The 24,644-nt window shown below is 40.2% G+C and overlaps 1 protein-coding gene across 2 annotated transcripts in view; it reads left to right on the top strand.

The window, feature by feature from the left end:
- The window catches only part of kcnn1a (potassium intermediate/small conductance calcium-activated channel, subfamily N, member 1a), a 40,192-nt gene extending 16,084 nt beyond the window's left edge, over positions 1 to 24,108 (top strand). For both annotated transcript variants that reach the window (XM_061294791.1, XM_061294792.1), the window contains exons 2-9: positions 2,393 to 2,866; positions 4,213 to 4,308; positions 4,861 to 5,279; positions 15,435 to 15,576; positions 15,641 to 15,751; positions 15,998 to 16,125; positions 19,023 to 19,092; positions 20,397 to 24,108. In XM_061294791.1, coding sequence (XP_061150775.1) covers positions 2,393 to 2,866; positions 4,213 to 4,308; positions 4,861 to 5,279; positions 15,435 to 15,576; positions 15,641 to 15,751; positions 15,998 to 16,125; positions 19,023 to 19,092; positions 20,397 to 20,702 — 1,746 coding nt within the window. In that variant the 3' untranslated portion in view covers positions 20,703 to 24,108. The remainder of the gene's footprint in view (positions 1 to 2,392; positions 2,867 to 4,212; positions 4,309 to 4,860; positions 5,280 to 15,434; positions 15,577 to 15,640; positions 15,752 to 15,997; positions 16,126 to 19,022; positions 19,093 to 20,396) is intronic.
- The last annotated feature ends 536 nt before the right edge of the window (positions 24,109 to 24,644 follow it).

The following is a 24,644-nucleotide window of genomic DNA, read 5'->3' as shown; positions in this document are numbered from 1 at the left end:
TAAATGACCACTGGTAAGAAGTAACTAAAGCTGAGCATGTAAAAGCAGCTCCGACCCCCTTTTCAATTATCCTTTACCTTCCTGGATCATTCTCTTTTTACATGTCAGGCTCCCATTTTTGTCCATGACTGTCACAACATGGCCTTATTACGCTGATGTATTGTCATGTGAATGGGAATTGGAAACCAAATTATGCGGCTACAATATTGTGTCGTGTCTTCAGAAAAGGTTTTTCTTTTACTGCATTACACATGTCAATAATGCTAACTAACAATTGACATTATAAAAGGAAGTGACCAATTTGCTGCAATATTAACCCTTTGGCCACACATTGTCAACAAGAATTCAGGCTTGTCCAGCTTCCAAGAATAATTTGTCTTGAGCAGAAAATGACTTTTCCAATTAAAATGTATGAGACCCTAACTCATGACAAGGAAAAATCTGTTCCTTATAGTGAGAAAAACAGTGGTAGTAGTAGCTGAAAGCTAGCTGTTGGTTCATCTGGTCATCTAGAATTAAAAATGTAATAATTATTTTTTTTTTATTATCAATTAATGCCAAATCTGGTATAAAGTCTTCAGGCATCTTAACAAAACACATCTGCAATAGTGTTAAATGTTAGCCGCATTCACTCTGTCTAAATCTCGCATATTGACGGCTACAAAGTCGAAAGCCGTTGTATCGTCTTCAAAGCTCGACCTTCTGTCAAACTCTAAAACAATATCACAGACAATTACATATCCAGCGCATCGGAGAAAAGAGCAAGTTAAAAATACTCCAGGTGCTTTGAGAGACATTTTTAGTCTGGAGGCATTTAGATCTTGGGAGGCATACAGTACAACAAAAGTGATGCTTACACATTCAAAAGACTGACAGGCTGAGCTACTGCGCATCTAAGAACCAGTTAAGGCACTCACAAAGACATTTTAAATATTTATGGCAGAATCGATTTTCGGGGGCCTTTCCTAATCCCTTTCAATGAAATGCTATAGCAGTTTCATTTTCCCAATCAATATCCCTCAAGCTTTGCTAATGATGTTAGTGGTATATAGTGTTTTAAGCACTTTTTGATATTCAAATTCCAGTATTTGATATTTCCCTTCATTAAAACCCACAGTTCACTTACTGTACAGTCTTCAGTGTGTACAAGTGTCCTAATAGCACAGATTAAAAGGCAATTTAATACAGAAAAGGGGATTAGCAATGCTATGGTCTGCACTAATCCTTAACCTTCAATCCTGTTCTCATAGAGCCACAATATGCACACGACGATAGCATCGCAGGACTGGAGTTGGTACATTTCCATTAGGGTCTCCGTTCTTTATTCCCACCAGCGTATTTAAAGGCATTAGGGATGCTCTGTCAAGGCTAATAAAGTGCACCAGTGCTATCATCACACACACCAACTAGTTTCAGAAAAAGGCACTGTTCCATGTGAAGTTTTCATAATCCATTTAGATAATCTTGCTTTCGTCTCTGGAGAATAGACAGGCAGGTAGATGCAATCCTGACCTTTGCACAGATTTTTTTTGTCTGCAGAACTGGAGAAGACACTTTCAAGAGATAAACACAATAATGCAAGTCTTGTTATGTGTATAGGGGAAATCATATATTTTTATTACTGAGCTTTAGTGGTAAATTAATAAATATTCCCTACTCTGATTTTATCTACATGTGCCCCTGCACCATGCTTGATTTGAGAAGGTTCCTTCCTCTGGATTGCGCAGACTGCTACTCCGCTCAGCAGAGAAAGTCCGGAAAGCATCAATCTTTCATACCTAAATTTGTGCAGGGCAAAGATTCAATTTTCTGCACTTTTTCTGCACTTTAGTCTCCACTATTGGTTATATACAGTAGTTCTATTTATACATTAAGGTACATTCATTATTTATTCCTTTTAGAGCAACTTTGATGCATTTGTACATCCAGCACGCAAGCTGGCGTCCAAATGCAGCACAAAACCGAATGTTGTTGTTTAACACACTTTCGACAACAACAAGAGTCTACGTGATACCACTCTGTATTTTCCCCAAAAAATGACAGCAAAGAACTACTTTTGTTTACATGAAACTCCTTAAGTTACTTCAACATAGTTCCTTGGCACCAAGATGCGATGGAATAACAGCAAAGCACTATTTTGTCCAAATGGAGCCCCTAAATTCACTTCAACATAGTTAATTGACACGGCGAAGCCACAAAATGGTGGAAAAGCACTATGTTTGCATACATGAAGGTTCTCAACTCTCAAGTCCAGCTCATTGACAGCAAGATGTGCCACAATGTGTTACTAAAGCCCTACTTTTGTCTAAATAAAGCTCCAATTTAGTAGAATTAGAGTGACTCCGCCGACTAAAGACAAATTCTTTGTTTTAACTCTCGGTCCTCTTTGCAGGCCACTACTGAGAAGAAGAAGCTGAACCATGCTGGATCCAAGCCCTCCCTCTCCGAGAGCAGCGTACGACTCCCTCAGATAGCTATGAACACCTGCAAGTACAATGGCGGCGTGGTGAGACCACTCGTGGGCAGTCTGGCGTCCTCGTCGCGCCGCAACCTCGCGGAGCTTGACTCGGAAACGCAGCCCCTGCAGACGCTGCACAGCTCTGGCCTGGAGGTGGTAGTGTCCAAGGGAAATGGCGGTGAAGACCCCAGCAAGGCGTCCAACGAAAGCTTGGTCAGGGAGGGAAGCGGGCGCGGCGGAGGTAGGGCGCCCCAAAAGAAAAACAGAGACATTGGCTACAAACTGGGCCACCGGAGGGCGCTGTTCGAGAAGCGGAAGCGTCTTAGTGACTACGCGCTCATCTTTGGAATGTTTGGGATCGTTGTCATGGTGACGGAGACTGAACTGTCATGGGGGGTTTACACGAAGGTATGTTGTGCATGTGCTATCAGAAGCGCCAGAGTTGGCATGGCTATTTTTGACATTCATTTTGGAATCCAATGCTAATTGTCTCCCATGACATGTCATCCTTCCAGTAGCGCTTTATGACACATTTTCTGTCAGCCTCGGTATATTTTTCATCCCACGTCACAACAGATAACGCTTAAGGCCTAGACAAGATTTTCTCAAACACTGCCGGAGAGAAAGACATTAAGAGCTACCGAGCTCTGGGATTGAAAACTCCTTGAACCTCTGGCAGGTGGATTAATTGGTTTACTCAATGTTATTTCACCAGGGACTTCTTAAAACAATTTCAGACGTCGGAATATCTTGAGAACATGTTGCCGACCCGAAGGGCAAAGCAATATAGTAGATAGCTAAAAATACATTTTGTAATCAAGACCAAAGAAGGACAGACTGCGATAATGAGCGGCACGCACGCTCGCGGTCATTCCGCTGACAATTCCGAAGGATATTGTTCCACTTGTTGTTTTTTTTGTCATTCTTTGTCAGTCGGTGTCTTTATTGAAATAACAACCACATGATCACTGTCCCGTTGTAGCCGGGCAGCTGTTTAGAGATTTATCAAATGGCACCGACTGCTTTCTTGCACTCTCTCATTTTCTAGATGTATGGCCCTAATGTGCCCTTCTACACATGTACACACAAAACGCACACACACGAGCACAGCAGCTCTGGCATCCAGCTGGTGTATTTATCACCAGTGACTCTCTCCGTGGTGGGGCCCCGCTAATGCTAGCCTTGCCTTTTCTGCACCTGCTATTAAATGGAAAGTCCCCCTGTTAGTGCTGTGCTTTGATTAATTGCTAGTTTAGATGACGGCGAACGGCGTCCGCGAACAATATCAAGCTGCACCTACACCTGCAGCTTCATTGTTTAGCCACGTCCTGTCAGTGCTGTTTGTGTGTAAACTCCATTATCTGGCCTCACTTAGACTTTTAAGCTAATAAGAAGTGTGTGTCGTGCTTGTGTATAGGCTTGTAGGCTGCGTATTGCCCACTTTGTACGTACGTGCATTTATATAAGGACATTTATTCTCCTTGTCTAAACCAGTAATTGCGCCATTTGTTTCCATTTCCACTTTTTTTTTTTTAATCTATAAGAGACCGAGATTCAACATTTAAATATGCTGGCCTTTTGAATTTGTCATTTAGCGAACTGTCGGACGTGGTAGCAACATGCAACAGAATAATTAGGAATCTATTTAGAAAATCAGGTTGATGCATGATACTTACAAGTAAAAGTTGTACTGCAATGTTTTATTCATATGGTGTGTTATGTCTAAGTGTGGTGTTTTTTCTCTCTCGTTATAGGAATCTTCATATTCATTTGCACTGAAATGCCTTATCAGCCTTTCCACTGTTATACTGCTTGGTCTTATAATAATGTACCATGCACGGGAAATCCAGGTAAGTCTAATTTATTATGATAGAAATAATGATTACAGGGGGGGGGAAACAGTATTTACCAGCTGTTTTGGTGGTTCTTGAGATTTGATTTGTGATGTCATAGTATGGTAATATAAAAATGAGAATGTTGAAATAAAAAAAAGAAATTACAAATTGTTGCTAATAATAAGCTTTTTTTTTTTAATTTAGCAAACAACGTAGCAAATAACGTCTTTCAAAATTTGGTGGAAACTTGGCGCTCATCCGTGAATGTAGAAAAATATCTAGCCATTGTATTTTGTATTTTAGGGACATTATAACTATCTCTTGTCCATATAAGTGCTTACTAAAGGAAATTGCTTATGTCCTTATACTATAAAATATTTTTCAGAGATTCATGTGGGCATGAGTTGAGACATGCATGTGAATTTTGGGCCAAACGGCACTCAAACTGTGTTTGTGTTGCTACGTCCTTAGCGCAATATCATTTCGGAACAGGATGACAAGACGGAGCAATGCGGCCGCGGTTGATTCTTTGTCCTCCAGCGAGTCATGTTGTCTGCTTGCCTTCAGCTGTTTATGGTGGACAACGGTGCAGATGACTGGAGGATAGCCATGACCTATGAGCGGATCTTCTTCATCGTGCTGGAGCTGCTGGTGTGTGCCATCCATCCCATCCCCGGCCAGTACGTCTTCACGTGGAAGGCCCGTCTGGCTTTTACGTACGCGCCATCCGTGGCGGATGCCGACGTGGACATCATCCTCTCCATCCCCATGTTCCTGAGACTCTACCTGATCGGCAGGGTCATGCTACTTCACAGCAAGCTGTTCACGGACGCTTCGTCTCGCAGCATCGGCGCCCTCAACAAAATCAACTTCAACACGCGCTTTGTCATGAAAACGCTCATGACCATCTGCCCGGGAACTGTGCTGCTAGTGTTCAGTATATCGTCCTGGATCATTGCTGCATGGACCGTGCGCGTCTGCGAGAGGTAAACACGAATATCGGATAATGTCCGATTGAAACACTTTGTGGCTTCCTTCACTAGCTCTCACCTTTCAAATTGTTTTCCGTCACTAATTTGCACTTGAATCCAATTGTTCTGATCAGCACGTGGACAGGAAGGCGCACAAGCACAAGCAGCCCGCTCACCACACTGCCTGTTTGAAAACAACACGCGATTCCGTAGCCGAGCAATCGCTGCACAACTCCCCACGCCTCGTGGTTATCGCTATACAGCTTGTCCATAATTCATGAGTGTCTAATTATTTGTTTGCTGAATGATTTGTTTTGGTAATGCAGAACGGCCCCCCTGGATCCCCCCCTCACCCGTTTTCTGCCCCAAACTGCACAACTGTCTCAAGGGGGTGGGGCAGCTACGTTTTTCTGAAATGAAAAAGGCAGGGAGGAAGGAAAAGATTTTTCTTTCCTTCCTCATTTGGCATTTACATAAGGAAATGAGACGTTAATGCCAGCTTTGATGTTTCTAAGTCATCTTTGCATAGTTGGAGGGAAGGGGAGGGCGGGGGGTTGAGAGCGCCATTGCAGCAGGTCTTGTCAGAACCATGTGATTGTGCGCTGCACTGAAAAAATGAAGGGTCACTTAAGAGGACGGCTTGCTATCTCCTTTTTCAGCCTACTTATTGATGCTTGGTGAACTCCTGCAGCCCACCTTGCCTGCTTCTGCCTCCCACTTCTTCCTTCCCCTTACCTCTTCTCTTAACTACCCCACCGAGTTCACATTGCTCACTAACCACCTCCCCCCTCGCACGCCGAACCCGAGATCCTCAAAACCTGTCAATGCTGGATAGTGGGTTCAAAATCTCAATTGGGATGCCAATAATGGTCCCAGAATGTTTGAGATCCTCAGAGTGAGTGAGGAGATTGAGTACATTTAAAGAAAAGCCCCGACCAGTACAAGTCACAGCTAAGGTGCTGATTCTACCAGAGGCCATTCTGAATGTAGAAATATGAAAACTGTGTTATTTGGCTATTTGTTTACATGACAACAGTATTGAGGAGCCTGAAAATGCAAACATTTGAAAGCTGGTCTCAAATTTTCTTTTTGGGATAGGGAAATTCCTACACAGGACATTTCACAGTGCTATAGTGAGAGATGTACTATGGTGTTAGGCCATGGAGAGAATTAAACACAGGCAAACTATCAATGGTAGGGCGACTAAATGAAATTTATTTTACCAAGTTGATCCAAGTGAAACTGTGAATATGCTATTCTAGCATTTTTGTTTTACGCTTTGTTTTACGCTTTGTGTCTTTAAAAAATGTCATCGCCCTCTACAGGCCTGGCATGCACATTACAACATTTTTGCAGGTCAGGTCAGGACATATAAAATCATTTATTTTTTATTTTTTTACTAGGTCGTTGTCATGTTAACAAACAGTGTTCGGGTCAAAATGTGATTTAGACGAGAAGGTCTAACGAAAGCAGTGATTGGTTTGCTCACACACACGAAAACACTCGGACACCTCCCATGACACGTGCATGTGATTTGGTTTCAGTGTTGGAATAACATGCGTGTCCGGACGCGGGTGTGTCTCGACCAATGGGTGCAAGCATGCACATGAATGTGTGGGTGTGTGCATGTGTCTATAATGTTTTGTTGTACTTTCTATTCCCCACTATGCTGCTCCATAGGGATACCATGTGAGTCCTCGCTCTCTAGCTGTGGAAAAAAAACAACAAAAAAAGATTTGTAACGAGCTGGTGCCACTGCTACCCTGAGCGGGATTTTGGGTGGGCAGGGTTTTAGTGGTGACAATGGGCAAGCCCCTTCTAAAATAATTATGAATGGCCTTTTCCAAATTTAGTGGGCAGACTGCAGAGAAGGATTAGGGAGGACCTCTTGGGTTGGCATGAAGGTGACATCATCCTTCAAGAGGATTCCTCCCAGGTTTTCGGGGCATAGCAGAGCAGCACTTTGAAGCAAGCGTCTCTTTGCTCACTATTTTGTCTTGTGTGAGGCTGGTCGGGAGGAGGAGGAGGAGGAGATTTGTCCTTCACGTCACCTTCCCAGGATGGCCGGACAGCGTTTTGTGGCTTCTGTTTTTTTCCTCCCTTCCTTTATGCAATTGTTATAGATCCATATTGGACAAAAGTCGTTTTAGCACCAACTCCAAGATTTGTTTGAGGAGCGAAAACCTTTGTTCTTTCATTACCATCTCATTATGTGTCTCCCTTCACAATTTAATTCAATAGTGCTGTAATGGTTTCTGCAGACTTCTGTCCGCTGCCCAAGTTTTATTTTGTTTTTTGTTTTGCTAGAAAGGAAGTAGTCTGTTGCCAGACAGTCTGCGCATCCAAGAAGAGGACAGATGTCAAGTCATTTAATGCAATTTAATGTAACCATTGGTGTCAGGGCTGTGTGTTTATGATGTAGTGCAGCAATGATGAATGGAAAAAAATAAGACAGGGAAAAAAAATAGGAAGGTAAGTTGCTTTCAAACTGAGACGTTTTTGAAGGGGAGTTTGAGTGCAGACTGCAGCATCTCCAGTTTTTGTTCATCCATAAATCACAAATCTCCCTCAGCCCTACCACCACCACTTCTAGTAAACATCAAAACAGCATGCGGGTTTTCATGTTTACTTTTTAAACCCATCTCAAGTCGGAAAAGAAAGAAAAAAAAAAAGACCCACCAAGGGGCGGGGGATAAGAGGCGCTTGTTTCCCAAAGTGCTGTTTGAGTATCTTCTGTCAACTGCGCCATTGCACTTTGACCGCGCTCCTGAGCCCATCAGAGGGCAATAACAGTGTGAGATTGGACAAGCATGGAGTCTGTCTGGAAAATGCCTAGATGAGGGGAATGAAAGACAGCAAAGCGGAGAGACTGAGGGATGCAGGGTTGACGGAATATTAATGTTGCCATCGATGGATTTAACTCTGGGCCCCTTTTGCCTTGTGTCTTGATGCGGCCCATCTTCAGAGCTAACCTAGCTCAACTAAGCTCCTTAACTATTCTGCCTCGCTCCCCTGCAGCTCCCTCCCGCTCTCGCCTACTCCCGACTGATCCCCTGCAGATCTCTTACTGTACCCATCTAACGTGGCATGCTTTGCCTCATCTCTCCCCACGACTGATTTCCTGTCCCTATGCCTTTCCGTATCCATCCCGAGCCAAGTAGGCCTAATCCACCCCAAACTCAGTAACACACTTTCATGCATGCCTTGCTTGCCTCCCTGGTCTCTTGTTGTTGTTTTTTTACCCCTCGAAAATCTGCAATCTAATTCTCTTCGTCTCCTGCTTTACTTTAACGCTGTTAACGGAAGCAAAGTACTCTATTTCCAGGTGATATGAGAGGCTAGCTGAAAGACAAGCTTTAAGGATGTTTGGCTAACTTTCTCTCATAGGGCAACCCCGTCTAGATTAGCGGGTTTGAGTTTCAAGTCGGCCGCACCTCGATGCAGATTGTGGTAAAATCCAAAATGCCTCAGTCTGTTTTAATTATTTAACTATTACCACTATTATTACTATTACTACTGTTATTATTATCTATTATTATTATTATAAGGCCTGTGCTGTCTAATATATCACAGCATAATCTAAACGGAGGAATAGGGTGGCAAAAATGTTTTGGGAAACTAACAGGAATTGGTCAGACTTTACAGGAATTATAACGGATAATATGCAGTTTATTTTACAGGGATGCACTAAAACTGAATAGCATCATTTTGTATTTCATGCGATATTCAGTTGAATTTTTATTCTGCACCGTTCATCGCTCAGTCCTATGCAAAATACACATGATATGGTGCAAAGTTCTCGAGGGCACATCGTAGCCCCGTTGTCAGCGCTGCTCGGCTCCCATTATGAAGCTGTGGCGCTGCATGTTGAATAATGAGAAGTAAGCAATGGTTTAAATTAACCATCACTTCACTTTTTCTATCACACTCATTTTATAACTTTGTAACATCGTCTCAAGAAGCAGTCTTGGAATCCTTTTTACTCAATATATTTGATAGTTTATCATATTGATACTTAGTTCCACAAAACTATGGTCTTTTTTCATTTTTGTTAAATAAGGTTATAAGTTTTGAAAAGCTTACCAATCAATTTGCAGTGAAAGTGTGTTGCTTAAAATATTTGTAAAATTCCCAACTATCCATTCTAAAAAATTCACCTCAAACTCAAACTATGACATCTTAGTGATCTGACAGGCATTATTGCTTTTCTGTCCATCTGCATAAACATCAGTTATTTGTACTGACTATTTAGCTCATGCAACCTGAAAAATTGCCAAATTCTATTGTTGTTTTAATGAGTTCTAATCTGCTGAAAAACAAGCAAAAATAATAACTCAAATATTTGTTTCCTTACTTAATGTGAACGCTTGCCTCAGCATTCAGATAACAAGAGCCAAGAAAAAACCTCGACAGTGTGTGTGTGTTTTGCGTGTGTGTGGTTGTTTGTGTGTGTGTGTGTGCGTGTGTGAACTCCTCGCATGTTTGCGATGATTGACACCGTAACAAAGACGGATACGGTTAATGTGACTGATGTCAACCTTGAGGGCAAGTGGCACTGTATGCTCCGGTGACCTTTTCTGAAAGTGACACATTATCAGTGTGACTTTGCACACTCGCTGCTCAGGCCCAAACAGCCCACACGCACTCCTTCCACAGCTGTTCCACCAAACATTAGCACTTAACACATCATTTACTCTTAATGTTTCTCAGTGGCAACAAACCTGCCCACTGATAATGTACCGTGAATCTTTTTCCACACAACATATTGAGAGATATTTATTTATTTTGTAGATACTGATCATGGTTTTATTTTAGATTCAGATTTCAATATATTAATTATTGATTTACTCCCTCATAATATTTTATAAAACAATAGCAATAATTCTAACAAGGTAACTTCCAATCGTCATTTGCCTGAAATATACAAATGTTGTGTAGTACTCATATAATATACTCATGTTCAACTTTTGTGGCCATGTGTTTTGCTTACATGAAATTTGGCAAGGTTGGTCTTGGAGCCATCTTTTGGCTTTAGTACAAGATGTGTTTTTTTTTTTTTGGTCCAGGTGACCAGCAATGCATATTTGTGTTTCAAAGAGTCTCCCCAGATCGCTGCTCACTCACTTTACAAAAACAACAACTACCTGTGGAACACTTTTTTTGTTTTTAATGGACACGGTTTGTGGCGAAGGTTTGCCAGCTTTTATCACAGTTTGCTTTTATGTAAGCGTGGCTCTGACACACTCAGCAAAGGTGTTCAGAGAAACATTGTAATAGAGTGCTTGATATCTGATAACCTCAGAGACACAACTCAACGTCACACATGAAGTTGAGATGAATTAATGCATGCAAACTGCAAAGTCAGGTCACACCATTTCTTAAAGTTAAACAAGAATGGCATAAATCCATCATGCTAACCATGCCTGCACTTTCAGTGTAATTGTTCAGTTGATTGATAGTAATGTACGAAACATAATCATTCACTAAAGTGCTGTCTGTATTCATTTGCTTAATGATTTAAGTGTAGATGGGAAGAAGAGATATTGCATCACAAAACATACAGTCTGGACCGTTCCATTCATATCAAAATGACCGATAATACAATTTGAGATTTAAGATCTGGTATCGGAGTTATTTGTTAGTATCGGTACATCACTAGCAGTACTTTATATGAGCCTATCTAGGTCTCATGAACATCAACAATCATCAGAACAGCTTCCACTCTTCTTGATGGGCAGACTTTCTATAATCTTGAGAATTTTTGTCAAGCTAACTGATTTTAATCATAGTATTGGGTAGGAATTTTTACACTGTATCTTGTAACATTTAGTACTGGTCAGGTAAGTTTGTACTGTCTACTACTATTTCTTATTAGTATTTATTTTTGTCAAACTATATACAGCTATACAGAAAATGAGATATGTTTTTTTTTTACAGTTTTGATCTTACGGCAGCATTTGACCTTCAGTTACGTATGTCCATGAGGAACATTATCCAACAGTAACTTTTGCAAGTCTGTTTTGGAAGAGATGACTTAAAAACAAATGGTGCAGAGTCAAAGATATATATATTATCAAGTTGGGAATGAAATGGTTTGTCGTCCAAGTGTAGCAATTGCGGGAGCATGGGCAAAGAGAAGTAGCTGGCAGATTTGCATGAATGCTTTTGCCAGGCCATTCATTGCAGCCACCTTCACTTTCTGCTTCTTTGTGCCTTTTGCTGTCACCACTTTTGGCTTCAATAAGTGAAGAACATTCTCTGTTGGGTTAAGGATTAGGTTGCTGAAGAATATTCCAGTTATTTATCTAGAGTGGTATTCATGCACAGTGAAATGTCGTATTATCCCTTCTGTAGCATTTGGCTAATTAAGAGCAGAGACAAATATTCATTACAAAATCCAATGTGCCAATCCATATTGTAATGTATGTGCTGACACTTGATTGATTTGCTTAGCAACATGTAGCAGTGATGTTTGCACCTTGGCAATTTGGTATTCATCAACTGCTCATGTTTACTATGATTAGCAAAGTGGCATCGCTATGCGTTATCAGTTAGTGCTCAAATGTATGCGAGCAAGAGCTGCATTGGTTGAAAGATTTTTTTTTTTTTTCCTAATTTGTTTTTCTGGACGGGAATCCATCCAGATTATGGAAAGTGGCAATGATTGCCACAGACACTTGCTGCAGATTGAAGAAGCGTGTGAATGTGGTTTAAATCAACCACTTGAAACAAAAAGAAGGATGAAGTTTGGAATCTAAAGCTCAAGGATTGCACAGCTCTTTTCGGAAATAGGCTAATGATTCCAAATTACCGTGTCATGGCGGTTTAACAGATGAAATGAATTAGCCCGATAAAAGACAGGCGTTTAAAAGGAAGCCGTCGTTTTTAACCAATCCTATAATTAATATAATTTCATTATAGCATAAAAGCCATCTGGAACTATGTTGATGTAAAATTAGAAGAATAGTTTGCAAATCAGATCTTTGCTACTGGTTTGTGTGAATGTGCATGCTTGTGCAGAGTGTCTGGTTCTCTCACACCCTCCCCATCTTCAATGTGTTTGATTTCGGCTTTCACTCCTTCAAATAGACGCACACACGGACACATAGGAAATTAGCGCTTTTTATGAAACGGCACAACTGATATGAGAACTGATGTATTTGTGGTGGACATAGATGATTAATTTCACTGATTGATTTTCCCAACCCAATATATTATGTTGAATGATATTATGCTACCTATAGCCCTTGAAAGTAAACGTCAAATGACATAATTGAGATTATGCTTACAAAGTGTCTGTGCTGGAAGATTTTATTAAATGGGGATGAAACTAAGCTCTTGTCCTTGAGTAGGTCTAAAGTGGTGCCAGCTCTTTTCCCAAACGTTCACAGTATATTGAGAGCCTTCAAATACTTGCGATGATTCGCATCTGTTCCACCTCTGTCTCTGTTCCCAAATGACCTTTGCTCTATTTCTTGCTATAGATGTTGCTCTATATATAAGTAGCCAATTATTAGAAAATGATGTCATTTAATTTTATTTCTCCTTTGCCCTCCTCTTAGTGTAATGGAATATAGTGGAACCTTTAAGGTCGCACACGATTCGTTCCACACATACACTAGCTATTGTTGTTAGCTAATTTAATATAAGCTACCATCGCTAGTTTGAATGTATTATAATGCCTCTGAACTAGTCTACAAAGCTGCTGATGCCCTTTCAATGATTTTATTGAATAAAAGGTTAGAAAACATAAGCACATTCATAGAAAATGGCCGCAACTAACGGCAAGTCTCTCAACACGCGTATTAGCCCACCGGTTAACTAGCCGGCTAACAGCCAGCCAACTCTCCACACTCCGCATATGTTATTGTGTTTGACGATACAAATGGGATAATCTGAATACTCGATTCGAGAAGTAATCAGAAGCTGCTGCTCTACTTGTCAGTCAAGGTACCGCTGTATACATTTCTTTGAATTCTTCTCCCAATGGCTTTTTGTTTAAGCTAAGTGCAAAAAAACTCACAAAAAGCTCAAACAAGCAACACGAGTACAGTCATCCCGAACGTTTCATCGACTTTAGAGGTTCCACTGTATATGGTCTTGGGTGTTTTTTTGGAATAAGTCCGTCTTTGACTCCCTTTCAACTCGCCTTGATGGCAAGATAAATGAAATGAACGCAATAGTGATCTAGTTAAGCCCCCGGGCAACTATCAAAGGGCAGCTGGTGAAATGTTGAGACGCAGGTAAAAGAGACAGCGGTATGAAAGTTAATGAGCACATCTAATACTGTGCCACTGTTTACAAATGATCCATCTGAGAAGACATAATAGCCGCTTCCATATGGTCTTACTGCAGTACTTTGCAGAGCTTCCCCCTACCTGCTCTCAATATACTACCCCTGAAGCATGCAGGATGCAATCAGCTTTATTTTTTTTGGGGGGGGGGGGGTATTCTTTTTGACTCCTGCATGGTATTGTACCGACTGCTTCTCTGCATGTCATCAGTGAAGCTTGAATCTCACGGACTGCACTTTTTTCGTTGTCATTCAGAGGAGAACAAAACTTTTGTCGTTTTGGAGCATGAAAGGAAACAGGGCGAGTGGACATTTTAAGAACTGGTGAAGAAATGGGTTGAATGTGGGAGGACTATGGCGCTGCCTGGGAGGAGCGGATTGAGCAGTCATGTCTGCATCTAAATGCCAAAGAATTTTAAAGTTTGGGCTCTTTAAGGGCGTGGGGCTAATTATTTGAGCAATTTTGAGTCTTGGATCACTGCTGGCGTTTTAATTTGCAATTCATTGTCAGCCCAGACTGAATTCCCTTTAGAACATCTTGAGGCCTATCCCAAGAAATTAAATTGACATACATTGTCTTGTCAGGAGGATGTTAGCCAACCGTTGTCCCAAAGTGCCTGATGAATATTTGATTTTCAATACCAAATTAAATCATATCTGATCTCCTCCTAGACAGCCCATTGGGAATAATCAGCCGAGTTGAATGGGGGGGGGCTAAGGTGGATGTATCTCAGTGAAAAGGTATGGGAATGTCATCATGGATGCAGCTATGTACGGTGTGGTGTGTCTTTTTGTCCAATATCCTTGCATCCTCACAGTGGGCATTTGCACTGTCACCTCAAGCATGGCTGTCATCTATTTTCAGCAGGCAACGTAATTAGGAGTGATCATTTACATTTTCAAACCTGGCTGGGGGCACTATAAACCCCATGGTAGTAGATTTACAATCAAATGTGAATACGGCAGCTTTTAATTGGATGCGGAAGCACATATATTTAGGGATAAACTGACACGAGAGTATGTTTGGTTGTCGTGTTCAAACCCAGTTTGATCTGTTGGGATTCCTCACCTCGCAGCGACATTCTCGTTTGTATCTCATTGATTCTCATATATTTTTACAGCAATAAGCGTTCAACTGGCCTATTTCTGAATGCTCCTTGGTTTCATTCGCCTCACAAACAGTCACTGAACCTGAAATATGTTTTGGCATTTTCATTATCTCCCATTTCATCACGTCATGTGACCAACTACATACAAATCGGTTTCCTACTTTTAAATAGGGATGCACTGATACAATGTAAAAATGTAATTCCCTTACTAATTAATTTTAGTGTACAGCAAAATATAAACAAGCACTTTCATTTACAAATTGTACTTGAATGCAGCGCAAGTCAAGTTTATGTATATTATTTATATAGCCTTTAATCATAGCCGTTAACAGGACTAAACAAGAATGGTGGCCGCTCTGACCAGAAAGGCACCATTATTTACACGACAGATTATATCGAAACTGATTTAAGGATACATGGTGTTACCTACAACTCACTTTTATCTTCACAAAACATGTATAATAAACAAAAAATAAATAAGAATTTATATATATATAATATAATATGAACACCTTATAATCTAGTTTTTAGGATCTAACAAATGCGACTACCAGATATCGTTATCAGTGCATCTCTCCTTTTAAACACGATTCTCCATCCAGCTGACTTGATTTGACTTTCATCTTTTTTACCTTTCAGCTTCCCAAAATACGACCCCTCCACTCCTCCATCATCATGCATCTCTCCACTTTTTTTAGCATGTCCACCCTTCCCCAAACTTTGTGCCGTCTTACTCACTGCGTGTCTCCCACATGTGCTCGTCTTCAGGTATCATGACAAACAGGAAGTGACGAGTAACTTTCTGGGAGCCATGTGGCTCATCTCAATTACCTTCCTCTCCATTGGCTACGGGGACATGGTACCGCACACGTACTGTGGGAAAGGCGTGTGTCTGCTTACAGGGATTATGGTAGGTTCTCCCTTACACATTGCCCATCATAAATTCCGAGTGTCAACTTGTCTTTGTGGAACAGGGAGCTGGCTGCACTGCACTTGTGGTTGCAGTGGTGGCCAGGAAGCTGGAGCTGACCAAGGCAGAGAAGCACGTTCACAACTTCATGATGGACACGCAACTCTGCAAACGAGTGAGTGACCAGCTAGTGGCCATTATACACATAGGCAATGTAAAAATTCTTTGGAAAACTATAATGGATCACATTCCATTCTATGGTAGTGGTTCTTCTATTTGATTTAATTCACTAGAATTTCTCCTTCCTCATCACAGGAGGCACCTATTTTTATTTTATTTTACATTTTGTTATGGCCTACACTCAAAATTTTGTTTGCCTGAACAACTACTGAGCATCCCAGTTTGTTTCCTTGTTTCACAGGTAAAGAACACAGCTGCCAATGTACTCAGGGAAACATGGCTCATCTATAAACACACCAAGTTGGTCAAGAAGATTGATCACGCCAAGGTGCGGAAACACCAACGCAAGTTTCTCCAAGCCATTCACCAGTAAGTTCATATCAAGTGATATGCACCAGCACCCATAAATGAGATTCAGAGTGCCCAACCTAAAAAAAAATCATGTAGAATAATGTCCAATTTCAGATTGCTTCAGTGATAGACACCATTTAAGATGTCTTCTAAATAGGTATATTTTGATTTTTGATTGTGAGGCACGCACACACACACACACACATACACGACAACGTAGTGTAACGGTCCCAACCCCCTTCCTCTGTTCCCTTTTTCCCGCCAACCCCCCTTTGACCTTGTGCTTAAAGTGAGAATTGTGAAGGTCGTTTTGTGAATGTCGTGCGGTTAAAACTGTACTGTGTTCTGTCTTTGTTTTGCTCTATCACCGCAGAGCTCAGAAGTAAGTTGAGTCTTCTATGTATCCTCCTTCTGTCTCCTCAACATCCTCCTCTCTCCTCCGTGTCTGCCTTTGACATGCATGAACAGAGTGTGTGTTGCCAAAATAAGAACGAAAACAAACCAAAAATACACAGCGCCATTGTTTCACTGAAGTCGGTGTTCGATTGACTTCGATCTTGCTTGCCGTGCTCTCTTGAAGGGAATGGACAAAAAAAATTAAAAAAAATTAAAAAAAAGGAAAAAAAAGAGCGGCCATGTTTTGCTTCTGGTGTTGATGGTGGAGGCTTTCCTAGGGCGAGCGTGAGAAAGCGAAAGAAAGAAAGAGAGAGCGAAAGAAAGAAAGAGAGAGCGAAAGAAAGCGAAAGAAAGAGGGAAGGAAAGAAAGAAAGAGAGAGCGAAAGAAAGAGAGAGCGAAAGGAAGCAAAACAAAGAGCGAGCGAAAGAAAGAAAGCGAAAGAAAGAAAGCGAAAGAAAGAAAGAAAGAAAGAAAGAAAGAAAGAAAGAAAGAAAGAAAGAAAGAAAGCGAAAGAAAGAAAGAAAGAAAGAAAGAAAGAAAGAAAGAAAGAAAGAAAGAAAGAAAGAAAGAAAGAAAGAAAGAAAGAAAGAAAGAAAGAAAGAAAGAAAGAAAGAAAGAAAGAAAGAAAGAAAGAAAGAAAGAAAGAAAGAAAGAAAGAAAGAAAGAAAGAAAGAAAGAAAGAAAGAAAGAAAGAAAGAAAGAAAGAAAGAAAGAAAGAAAGAAAGAAAGAAAGAAAGAAAGAAAGAAAGAAAGAAAGAAAGAAAGAAAGAAAGAAAGAAAGAAAGAAAGAAAGAAAGAAAGAAAGAAAGAAAGAAAGCGAAAGAAAGCAAGAAAGAAGCATGTGAGCTTTGTTGCCTAGCGGTTCATTTTCATCTGTACTATGTTTGCCCATGATTAATATAGCTGCTCTGGAGGCTGGCTATATTAACCTGCATCGAGAGAACTCTTTGTGCACGCCCACTTTTTTTTGTCAACACAAACACACAGCACACATATACTCGTTCTAATCCGGTTGAAATGATTGCAGTGTTTTGAATTTCTAAATTTATCAATGATATTGGAACTTGTGCACACCAGGATTAATTTAGCTCCCAATTCACTTTGGCTGGGGTATGATTTTTTTATGCTCCCCCTTTTTCTTTTTTTTACCCAATAAATAATTAATTCATTTATTCTTCATCGAATACATTTTAAAGAGACAGGTATTTAAAAAAAAAAAATCTCAAATTACCTTTGATTTTATATTAATAATTCACAGGGTTGTTTGAATAAAGTAAAGTTGCGTCTTTTGTATCTCAAGGCACCGCAGCACTTTTGTCTTCACAGCGTAAGCGCGGAAATATGATATGCACAGCTCACACGAGGGAGTTTGCACATGAATAAAAGCCATTGAGTTCTATCTTGTCTAGCAATTTGCTAAACAGACATCTAGGTGATGTCCAAATGGCAACGTTGCCATCAATGACACACTCAAGTGTGTCTTGAGCAACGACATCATGTATGTAAGCGAAGCGACGCCATTTGACATCTCATTTCAGGCCCCATCAGTAAAACACGTCATGTTACAACAACCAACACATTTCATTGTGTATTACACCACTCACAGCCACTGCACGCAAAAAAAAAAAAGTTTTGGAATTCCTGGCACTGGACTGGGTGTGGCAGTGACAATGGGCATGTCATTGTTTTTTTTGTTTTTTTTAAATGTCTTCTTTTTGGGTGATAACCAATGAGAATGTTTTGATTTGAAGGATGCGCTAGAATGGAAGCATATTGCATTCTTGGTGACAACTACAACCATCGATAATAACACAAATATATATAAGCGTTAACGATAACATGTCTCGCATAAAACATCGTGTTGATTTGTGCGTTCATATTAGCCGAAAATTAATTTCCATTTCGCAAGTGCTTTATTTTCTCATTTGCCACTGGGCGAAGTAAGTCGCACTTTACTGAATTCATTACATTAGCCACAGCTTGAGTTATCTGATGCTTAGTTGGCAAGTTTAGCTAACACTTCTCACAGCTATTCCAATGAAACAACAATGATGGTAATGTACTCAACCTTACTATGCCTCTCGCTCTCTTTTTACCGACGTAAGCAAAAGCTACATCATCAAGAACCTGCTTGTAAACACGAGACACAAATGTAATATGCTTCCGTCGTTTTGCATGTATTGGTTTGCTATTGAATTGACAAAGACCAGGAAATGCTTGAATTTCTATACATATATATTTATTTAGCATATATATATATATATATATATGTATGTATGATGATTAAGTGGAAAGCATGCGCAATGGCATTTTTTGATTTTGATTTCATATCACGAGGGCTCCTGATAACAAACTGTGTTGTTCCTCCTCCTTTTCTTTCCCCATCGGCCCCTTTCATGACCCTAAACTATCTACTACCTTCCACTCTTTTTGCAATTCTCCCCGATTCTCTTTGGTCTTGTCTTTCCTTTGCCCCGCCCCCTTCTCCCCATCTCGACTTCCTTATGTCTCCGCCCAGACTGCGTAGTGTGAAGATGGAGCAGAGGAAGCTCAACGATCAGGCCAACACCTTGGTGGACCTAGCGAAGGCAAGTTTTCAGTAACACCAAATACAATTTATTTTTTATTTTATTTTATAGTATAATTATATATAGTTATAGTTATAGTACTATTATTATAATTTTTTAAATTATTTTTGTTATAGTATATTTTTTGTTTGTTTTTGTTTTGTTATAGTAGTATTCTTTTTTTCTTTTTTTTATTCATTTTCTTATAGTATCTTTTTTTTTTTTTTTCTTTTTTTTTTTTTAATAGGCCAAAACCGATCTAGGCGTTGAATCGCATTTACGCACTTTGCTCCACTTTGAACTGGCAACTACAATCTAAACTGACAGGGTACATTCCAAGCTGCAAGGCTGAGACCAGAAACTCCGCGTTAAAGAGCAGAGAGAAGGCGTCTTGATCCCGGAAGGCGTACAGAGAGGTTAGAAGGGGGACGCATCATGCCTCGGCGGCCTCGGCCCTGCCGCAGATATGAGGCGAGGCGAGGCAAGGCAGCAGAGCAGAGCAGAGCAAAGACACGGTTCAAAGGGAGGCGCTATCCTGCAACCTCATTTGATGTGGCTGGCATTTCCACTCCAGTGTGTGTTTTAAAAGGTCACAAGGCCACCTCCTTTAATGTGTGTTTACTCGCCCCTCCCTCCTCTGCTCCTCCATTGCATTCCATCTGTGTGCAGGAGGTAGTTGAGCGTCTCCTTTTGAATCCAACATCCAATATCTAACTGTCAGATTGAATTAATATCGGAATGCAAATCAGGAATCTGGGTGGTTTGCAAAATCATTTGGGATAAATTACCGGGTCGTGTCTTTTTCTTTTAAAAGAGCGCATCTACATACAAAAATTCTCCCGAAGGTTTGAGAGGGCCAATTTCCGAGTTGAGACAGAATATGCTGGCATTGGCAGATCCCACGTCGACTGTGAAAAGCCTCTCATTACGTGAATGAGGAACATGAAGCTAATGCTTGAGACATTCAAGAGCATCTCTGGCTATAAATGGAGGAGGCGGTTTGTTAAATTGGCAGCAAGATAAAATCTTTGCTGACTTGCTGAAAAACTGCCCCGCTCTTTCCTCGCCATCTCACCGCTAACATTTCCTTCTATCACGGTGTCACATTTAGAATAAAAATCTTCAATCTACACTCGTAATTTATGGAAAATTATTATTTAAAGACCCTTAGTCGCTGAGGAGATTTGATTTTGACAAAGTGGCTTCGGTGCGTTAAAGTCTTCAATCTGAATCAGACTTACTTTGAGTTTTTGGATATCTAATTTAATTGCTGCTTGATGGCTTATGAAGTCTTGAACTATCCAACACCGTTTCTCCATTCGTAGACCCAGAATGTGATGTACGACCTGGTGTCAGAACTCCAGGAGCGCAGCGAGGAGCTGGACAAACGAATCGGCACATTGGAGGACAAGCTGGACTCTGTGACGGGCAGCCTGCAGGCGCTGCCCTGCCTCATCTCCCAAGCCATAACCCAGCAGCAGCAGGACTTCCTGGACGGCTTTGTTCACCGCTTCCGACCCGCCTCGCTAGCCTCCGAGCGCTCCGAACGCTCAGAGCGTTCGTGGACGTCCACCACCCGCAGGCGGCGCTCGCCGTCCACCGCACCACACACCTCCTCCGATAGCGGATAAGAAGCACCTTTCCGTATCCATCTCCTCATTTTGTTCTTCTTCCCTCTCAAAGAGTCCGTCGCCGGACTGATGTTGAGCCCATATCCTGACCTCCCTCTCCCCGTAACACCGATTAAATCCAAAAACCCATCTCTCTCCCGCTGTGACTGAGTGTTTCAGCGCACGACTGGATCAGTGCAACTAAAAAAAAGAAAAGAGTGGGGCGGGGGAAGAAATCCCCCCAAAAAAGACATCTGAACAACAAAAAAAGAAACAAAAGGAAAAAGACTAATAAACCGAGATAAAGTAGAGATATGGTTTATGTTTTAGCCATTGTATGGCTGTTCAAGTTAGCTTTTTTTGTAAAAGCCCTTAAAAATTGACTGAGGTCAGGGTCACTGGGGTGAGAGCTGGCTATCACACCGGAGAGTCCTTAACCACCTGGGGGAGGGGGCGGGGCATGAACGTGGTTGTATTCGGTGAGGAGGGTGAGACAAAACTTTGGATTCCTCTTTCAAAAGACCGGTGTCATGGATTCTTTCCCGTAGGTTAGCTGCTAACGCTTTGGAGAGGAGCAACGTGTCCCACGCCAGCCGAGCGCGACGGCATTACTACTGGGTAGGAAAAAAAAAGTACACAATTGCCAACTTCAAGGTTTCAACTTCCTTGTTCTTACCAAGGGAAAATGAGAGCGACTATCTTTTTTAGTTACATATTGACATGTGATTTTTCAGTGCCTGAATGTATAAATAGTAGAGGGTTATTTAATTACTAATTTCAGAGCTTTTTTACGATGTTAACAGTCTGACTTACAGCATTGCATTCCCTTTTCAGATACATTCCTCTCCGAATATCAAAAGATCTTAAAATGATGCATCACATGGCCTCTGTTGAGCAACCTTGCTTTGAGAATCGTTTTTCTTTTCTATTTATACTAACAACATTAGGGGGGGGGAAATGGAGAATGTTCCGAGAGCGAGCGAAAGTGTCTTTTATGTGTGTTTGTATGAAAATGAATTCACTTTTAGCTCAATGCTGCACACCCATACATAACATTTAGTGCACCTTCCTCAGTGTCGCTAATTAGAGCCACGGCACTCGAAAGATAATGGCTGCTGGTGTCAACAGTCAAAAGTGAGTGAAAGGGAGCAGAAAAAACAACAACAACCTGTCCCTTCGCATGGTTCTGTGCAAGAAAATGATAGTTGAGCGTACTGTTCCCTGGATGGCTTGCTAACTCGAAATGATTTGCAATTTTTATATATATGTCCACTATTTGATTGTGTTTGTCACTTCTTTTTTTTTTTTTTACAGAAAATTACTTTTTGTAGCACCTAGAGAGTTGCACTAAATACAAATTCTGTAAAGCGTTCCCTGTTTAAAAACAAAAGGCAAAAGAAAATAATGGTTATAAAAAGAAATTCTGAAAGGACGTGAATAAAAGTAGTGAAAAAAATGTCATGGCTACAAAATATTGAATTGGTCCCTGAGCAATTTCAATCCAAAAAGAAGAAAAAAAAAAAAACGTTTGTTTTGTTGGAAATTCAAATGAAGCAATGTGAAGAATAAGTTTTAAGATAAGAGTTTTAAAATCCACTTTGAGTGAATTCGGAGAATCATTAGTTTACATTTCGAAAGGTTATCAAAATTAGATTTTAAGAGTGGCATTTCTTAACAAAGTACTGGGAGTTTTGCTGGAATATCAGCCATGGAAAAATCTGGAACCATTCCCATTGGAACAAATGAAACCAACATGAGGAAAATAATGAACTAACAAGATTTTTTTTTTTTTAGTTGCACATCACTGTTTTTAAAATCCTTTCAAAAGAAAGAATTTATATATATTAAAAAAACAGATTTTTATTTTGACAAGAATTTTGGGACACTGGATTACGGCGACATGATTTTGAAAAAATACTCAAAATTATAAGTTTTTTTCTTCAACATTGTTATTGCAATCAGGTCCTTTTCCCATATATTTTTCTCAACAAATAAATTCGATTAATTGTTCGGACCCACCATTGAGTGTTCCATTTAAGAACATATCCCCCCACCCCGCCCCTTCAAGCTTGAATTGATGAAGCATGACTCCCCCTATGCCCACCTCGAGCTCCTTGTACAGTGCGACACTCCTCTGCCCCACTCGCATCAACGAATGTCATTATGGCTTCCCTTTCAATCAATGTCATACGATTACTTAGGACGACTAATGGCGAGCGGCTTGATGCCTGTTCATGTCTCATGCTTCAATCTCCTTATTACGTCGTGAGGTTTAGCCTCGTGTTTGTCATCTGTCATCATTATCGATATGAGTCACACAAAGCGGCTTCCAAAATGGCCTCTAGTAAAGATCTCAAAATCGAAAAAGATAACTACAACAGGAGGGGAACCCTCAGGTCGTGCTTTGTGAGTGTGTAATATTTGGTTACGCAGGGTAGGAAGGTCCGATGCTGTCATCATACCAAAGAGGGAAAACAGAAAGATGAGCGATGATTCATAATTTGTGTGCCGGCAGAGTGAATATTTTCAAAGACTAATACAAAAGAGTAAAAGACAAATTTGAGTGAAACATTTTTGTTTTACTCCCAAGTGGATCTCAAGCAATTCGAATAGTTCACTCAAATGAACTGAAACCTTTAAACAATTTCCAGGAGGCCATATGAGTTTCCCTTTTTGAATTGAACTATTGAGATGAATTCAATTTCCCATAATATTCCGATTGATTGATCTACTGATGTTACCAAAAATATCTATATTCGCTCCTACTCAAATGCTTTAAATAATTTCAAAACTTTTTCCATCATTAATGTGACCTACAACCTGTAGAGGTCAATTGAAATTTGAGAAATCTACTGAGATAAGTGTTAAACACTTGTGCAACCCGTCCATCCATTTTCCAAATCGCTTATCCAGTTTTTTTTTTTTCCAATTGACTTGTAGAGGTTAGATTATTAATATTGGAACAATATCGGAAATTATTTATCATGGTTTCAATTTTTCATATCACAAAAATGGCATTTGAACAGGAATGACTATGACATACAAAGCCCTGCCAAAACACAATTTCGGAATTAACTACCTGGTCAATTTTCTCTTCTTGAAAACATTTTATATTAAAAGTCAGGGGCTTGCATTGGTATTCCGATGGTATTAGATAAGCAGTCTTTTATCACCCTGAGAGGAAATCAACACTTTATTGAACAATAACACTCACCTAAAATGAAATGTAACCCATCTGTTGTTCTGTGCACATTGCCTCGTGATGCATAACGTACACGCTAGCGCAGGGATACGTTCAATGAATGGAAAATGGGTTGGTTGGACATGTTCTCTGTATGCACTTTGCTGATTTTTAATTTTGCAGGTCAACTGTTGTCCTAGTAAGGAGAGACACCAAGGTCACAACATTAAAGACTTTCCCAATCGATACATGAGTCTATCTTTTCTGTCTCTTTTTTTTTTTTTTTTTTTTAAATCTCATCTGAATTAATTTTTTCTCCCATCAGGCTGAGTTTTTTATGGGAGTTGAAGGAGTATAAGGGCTACACAAATAATATTAAAGGAAAAATCCGATGAGAATATGACAAAATCTGAACCCCACTTCAGTAGATCACCATTTATTTTATTTTTTTGGCGTAGTATGTCAAATTTTCAAGCCACTATGATTATGGGTAATGCAAGACGTGTATTCTGAGATTATATTCAAGTATCTTCAAATCATAGTTTGCAGCATTTTAAAAATATATGATGACCTATAGATGGCAAATAATGGCAGCAAAACTCAAAAGAATTTTGAAGAAAACAATTTGTCCGCTTTATTGTACTAACATTGTGACCATAAGTGTCAATAACTTACCGTTTTTTTCCATGTATAATGCGCACAATGTAACTAATTTATTGTCCTAAAATCTGGGGTGCGCATTATACATGGGTACAAAAAAAAAAATCTTTTTTTTTTTTTTT

This window comes from Syngnathus typhle, linkage group LG13 (genome assembly GCF_033458585.1).
Source record: "Syngnathus typhle isolate RoL2023-S1 ecotype Sweden linkage group LG13, RoL_Styp_1.0, whole genome shotgun sequence".
Lineage (NCBI taxonomy): Eukaryota > Metazoa > Chordata > Actinopteri > Syngnathiformes > Syngnathidae > Syngnathus > Syngnathus typhle.
Note: the sequence above shows the minus strand (reverse complement) of the source record. Positions and strands in the feature narration are given on the sequence as shown.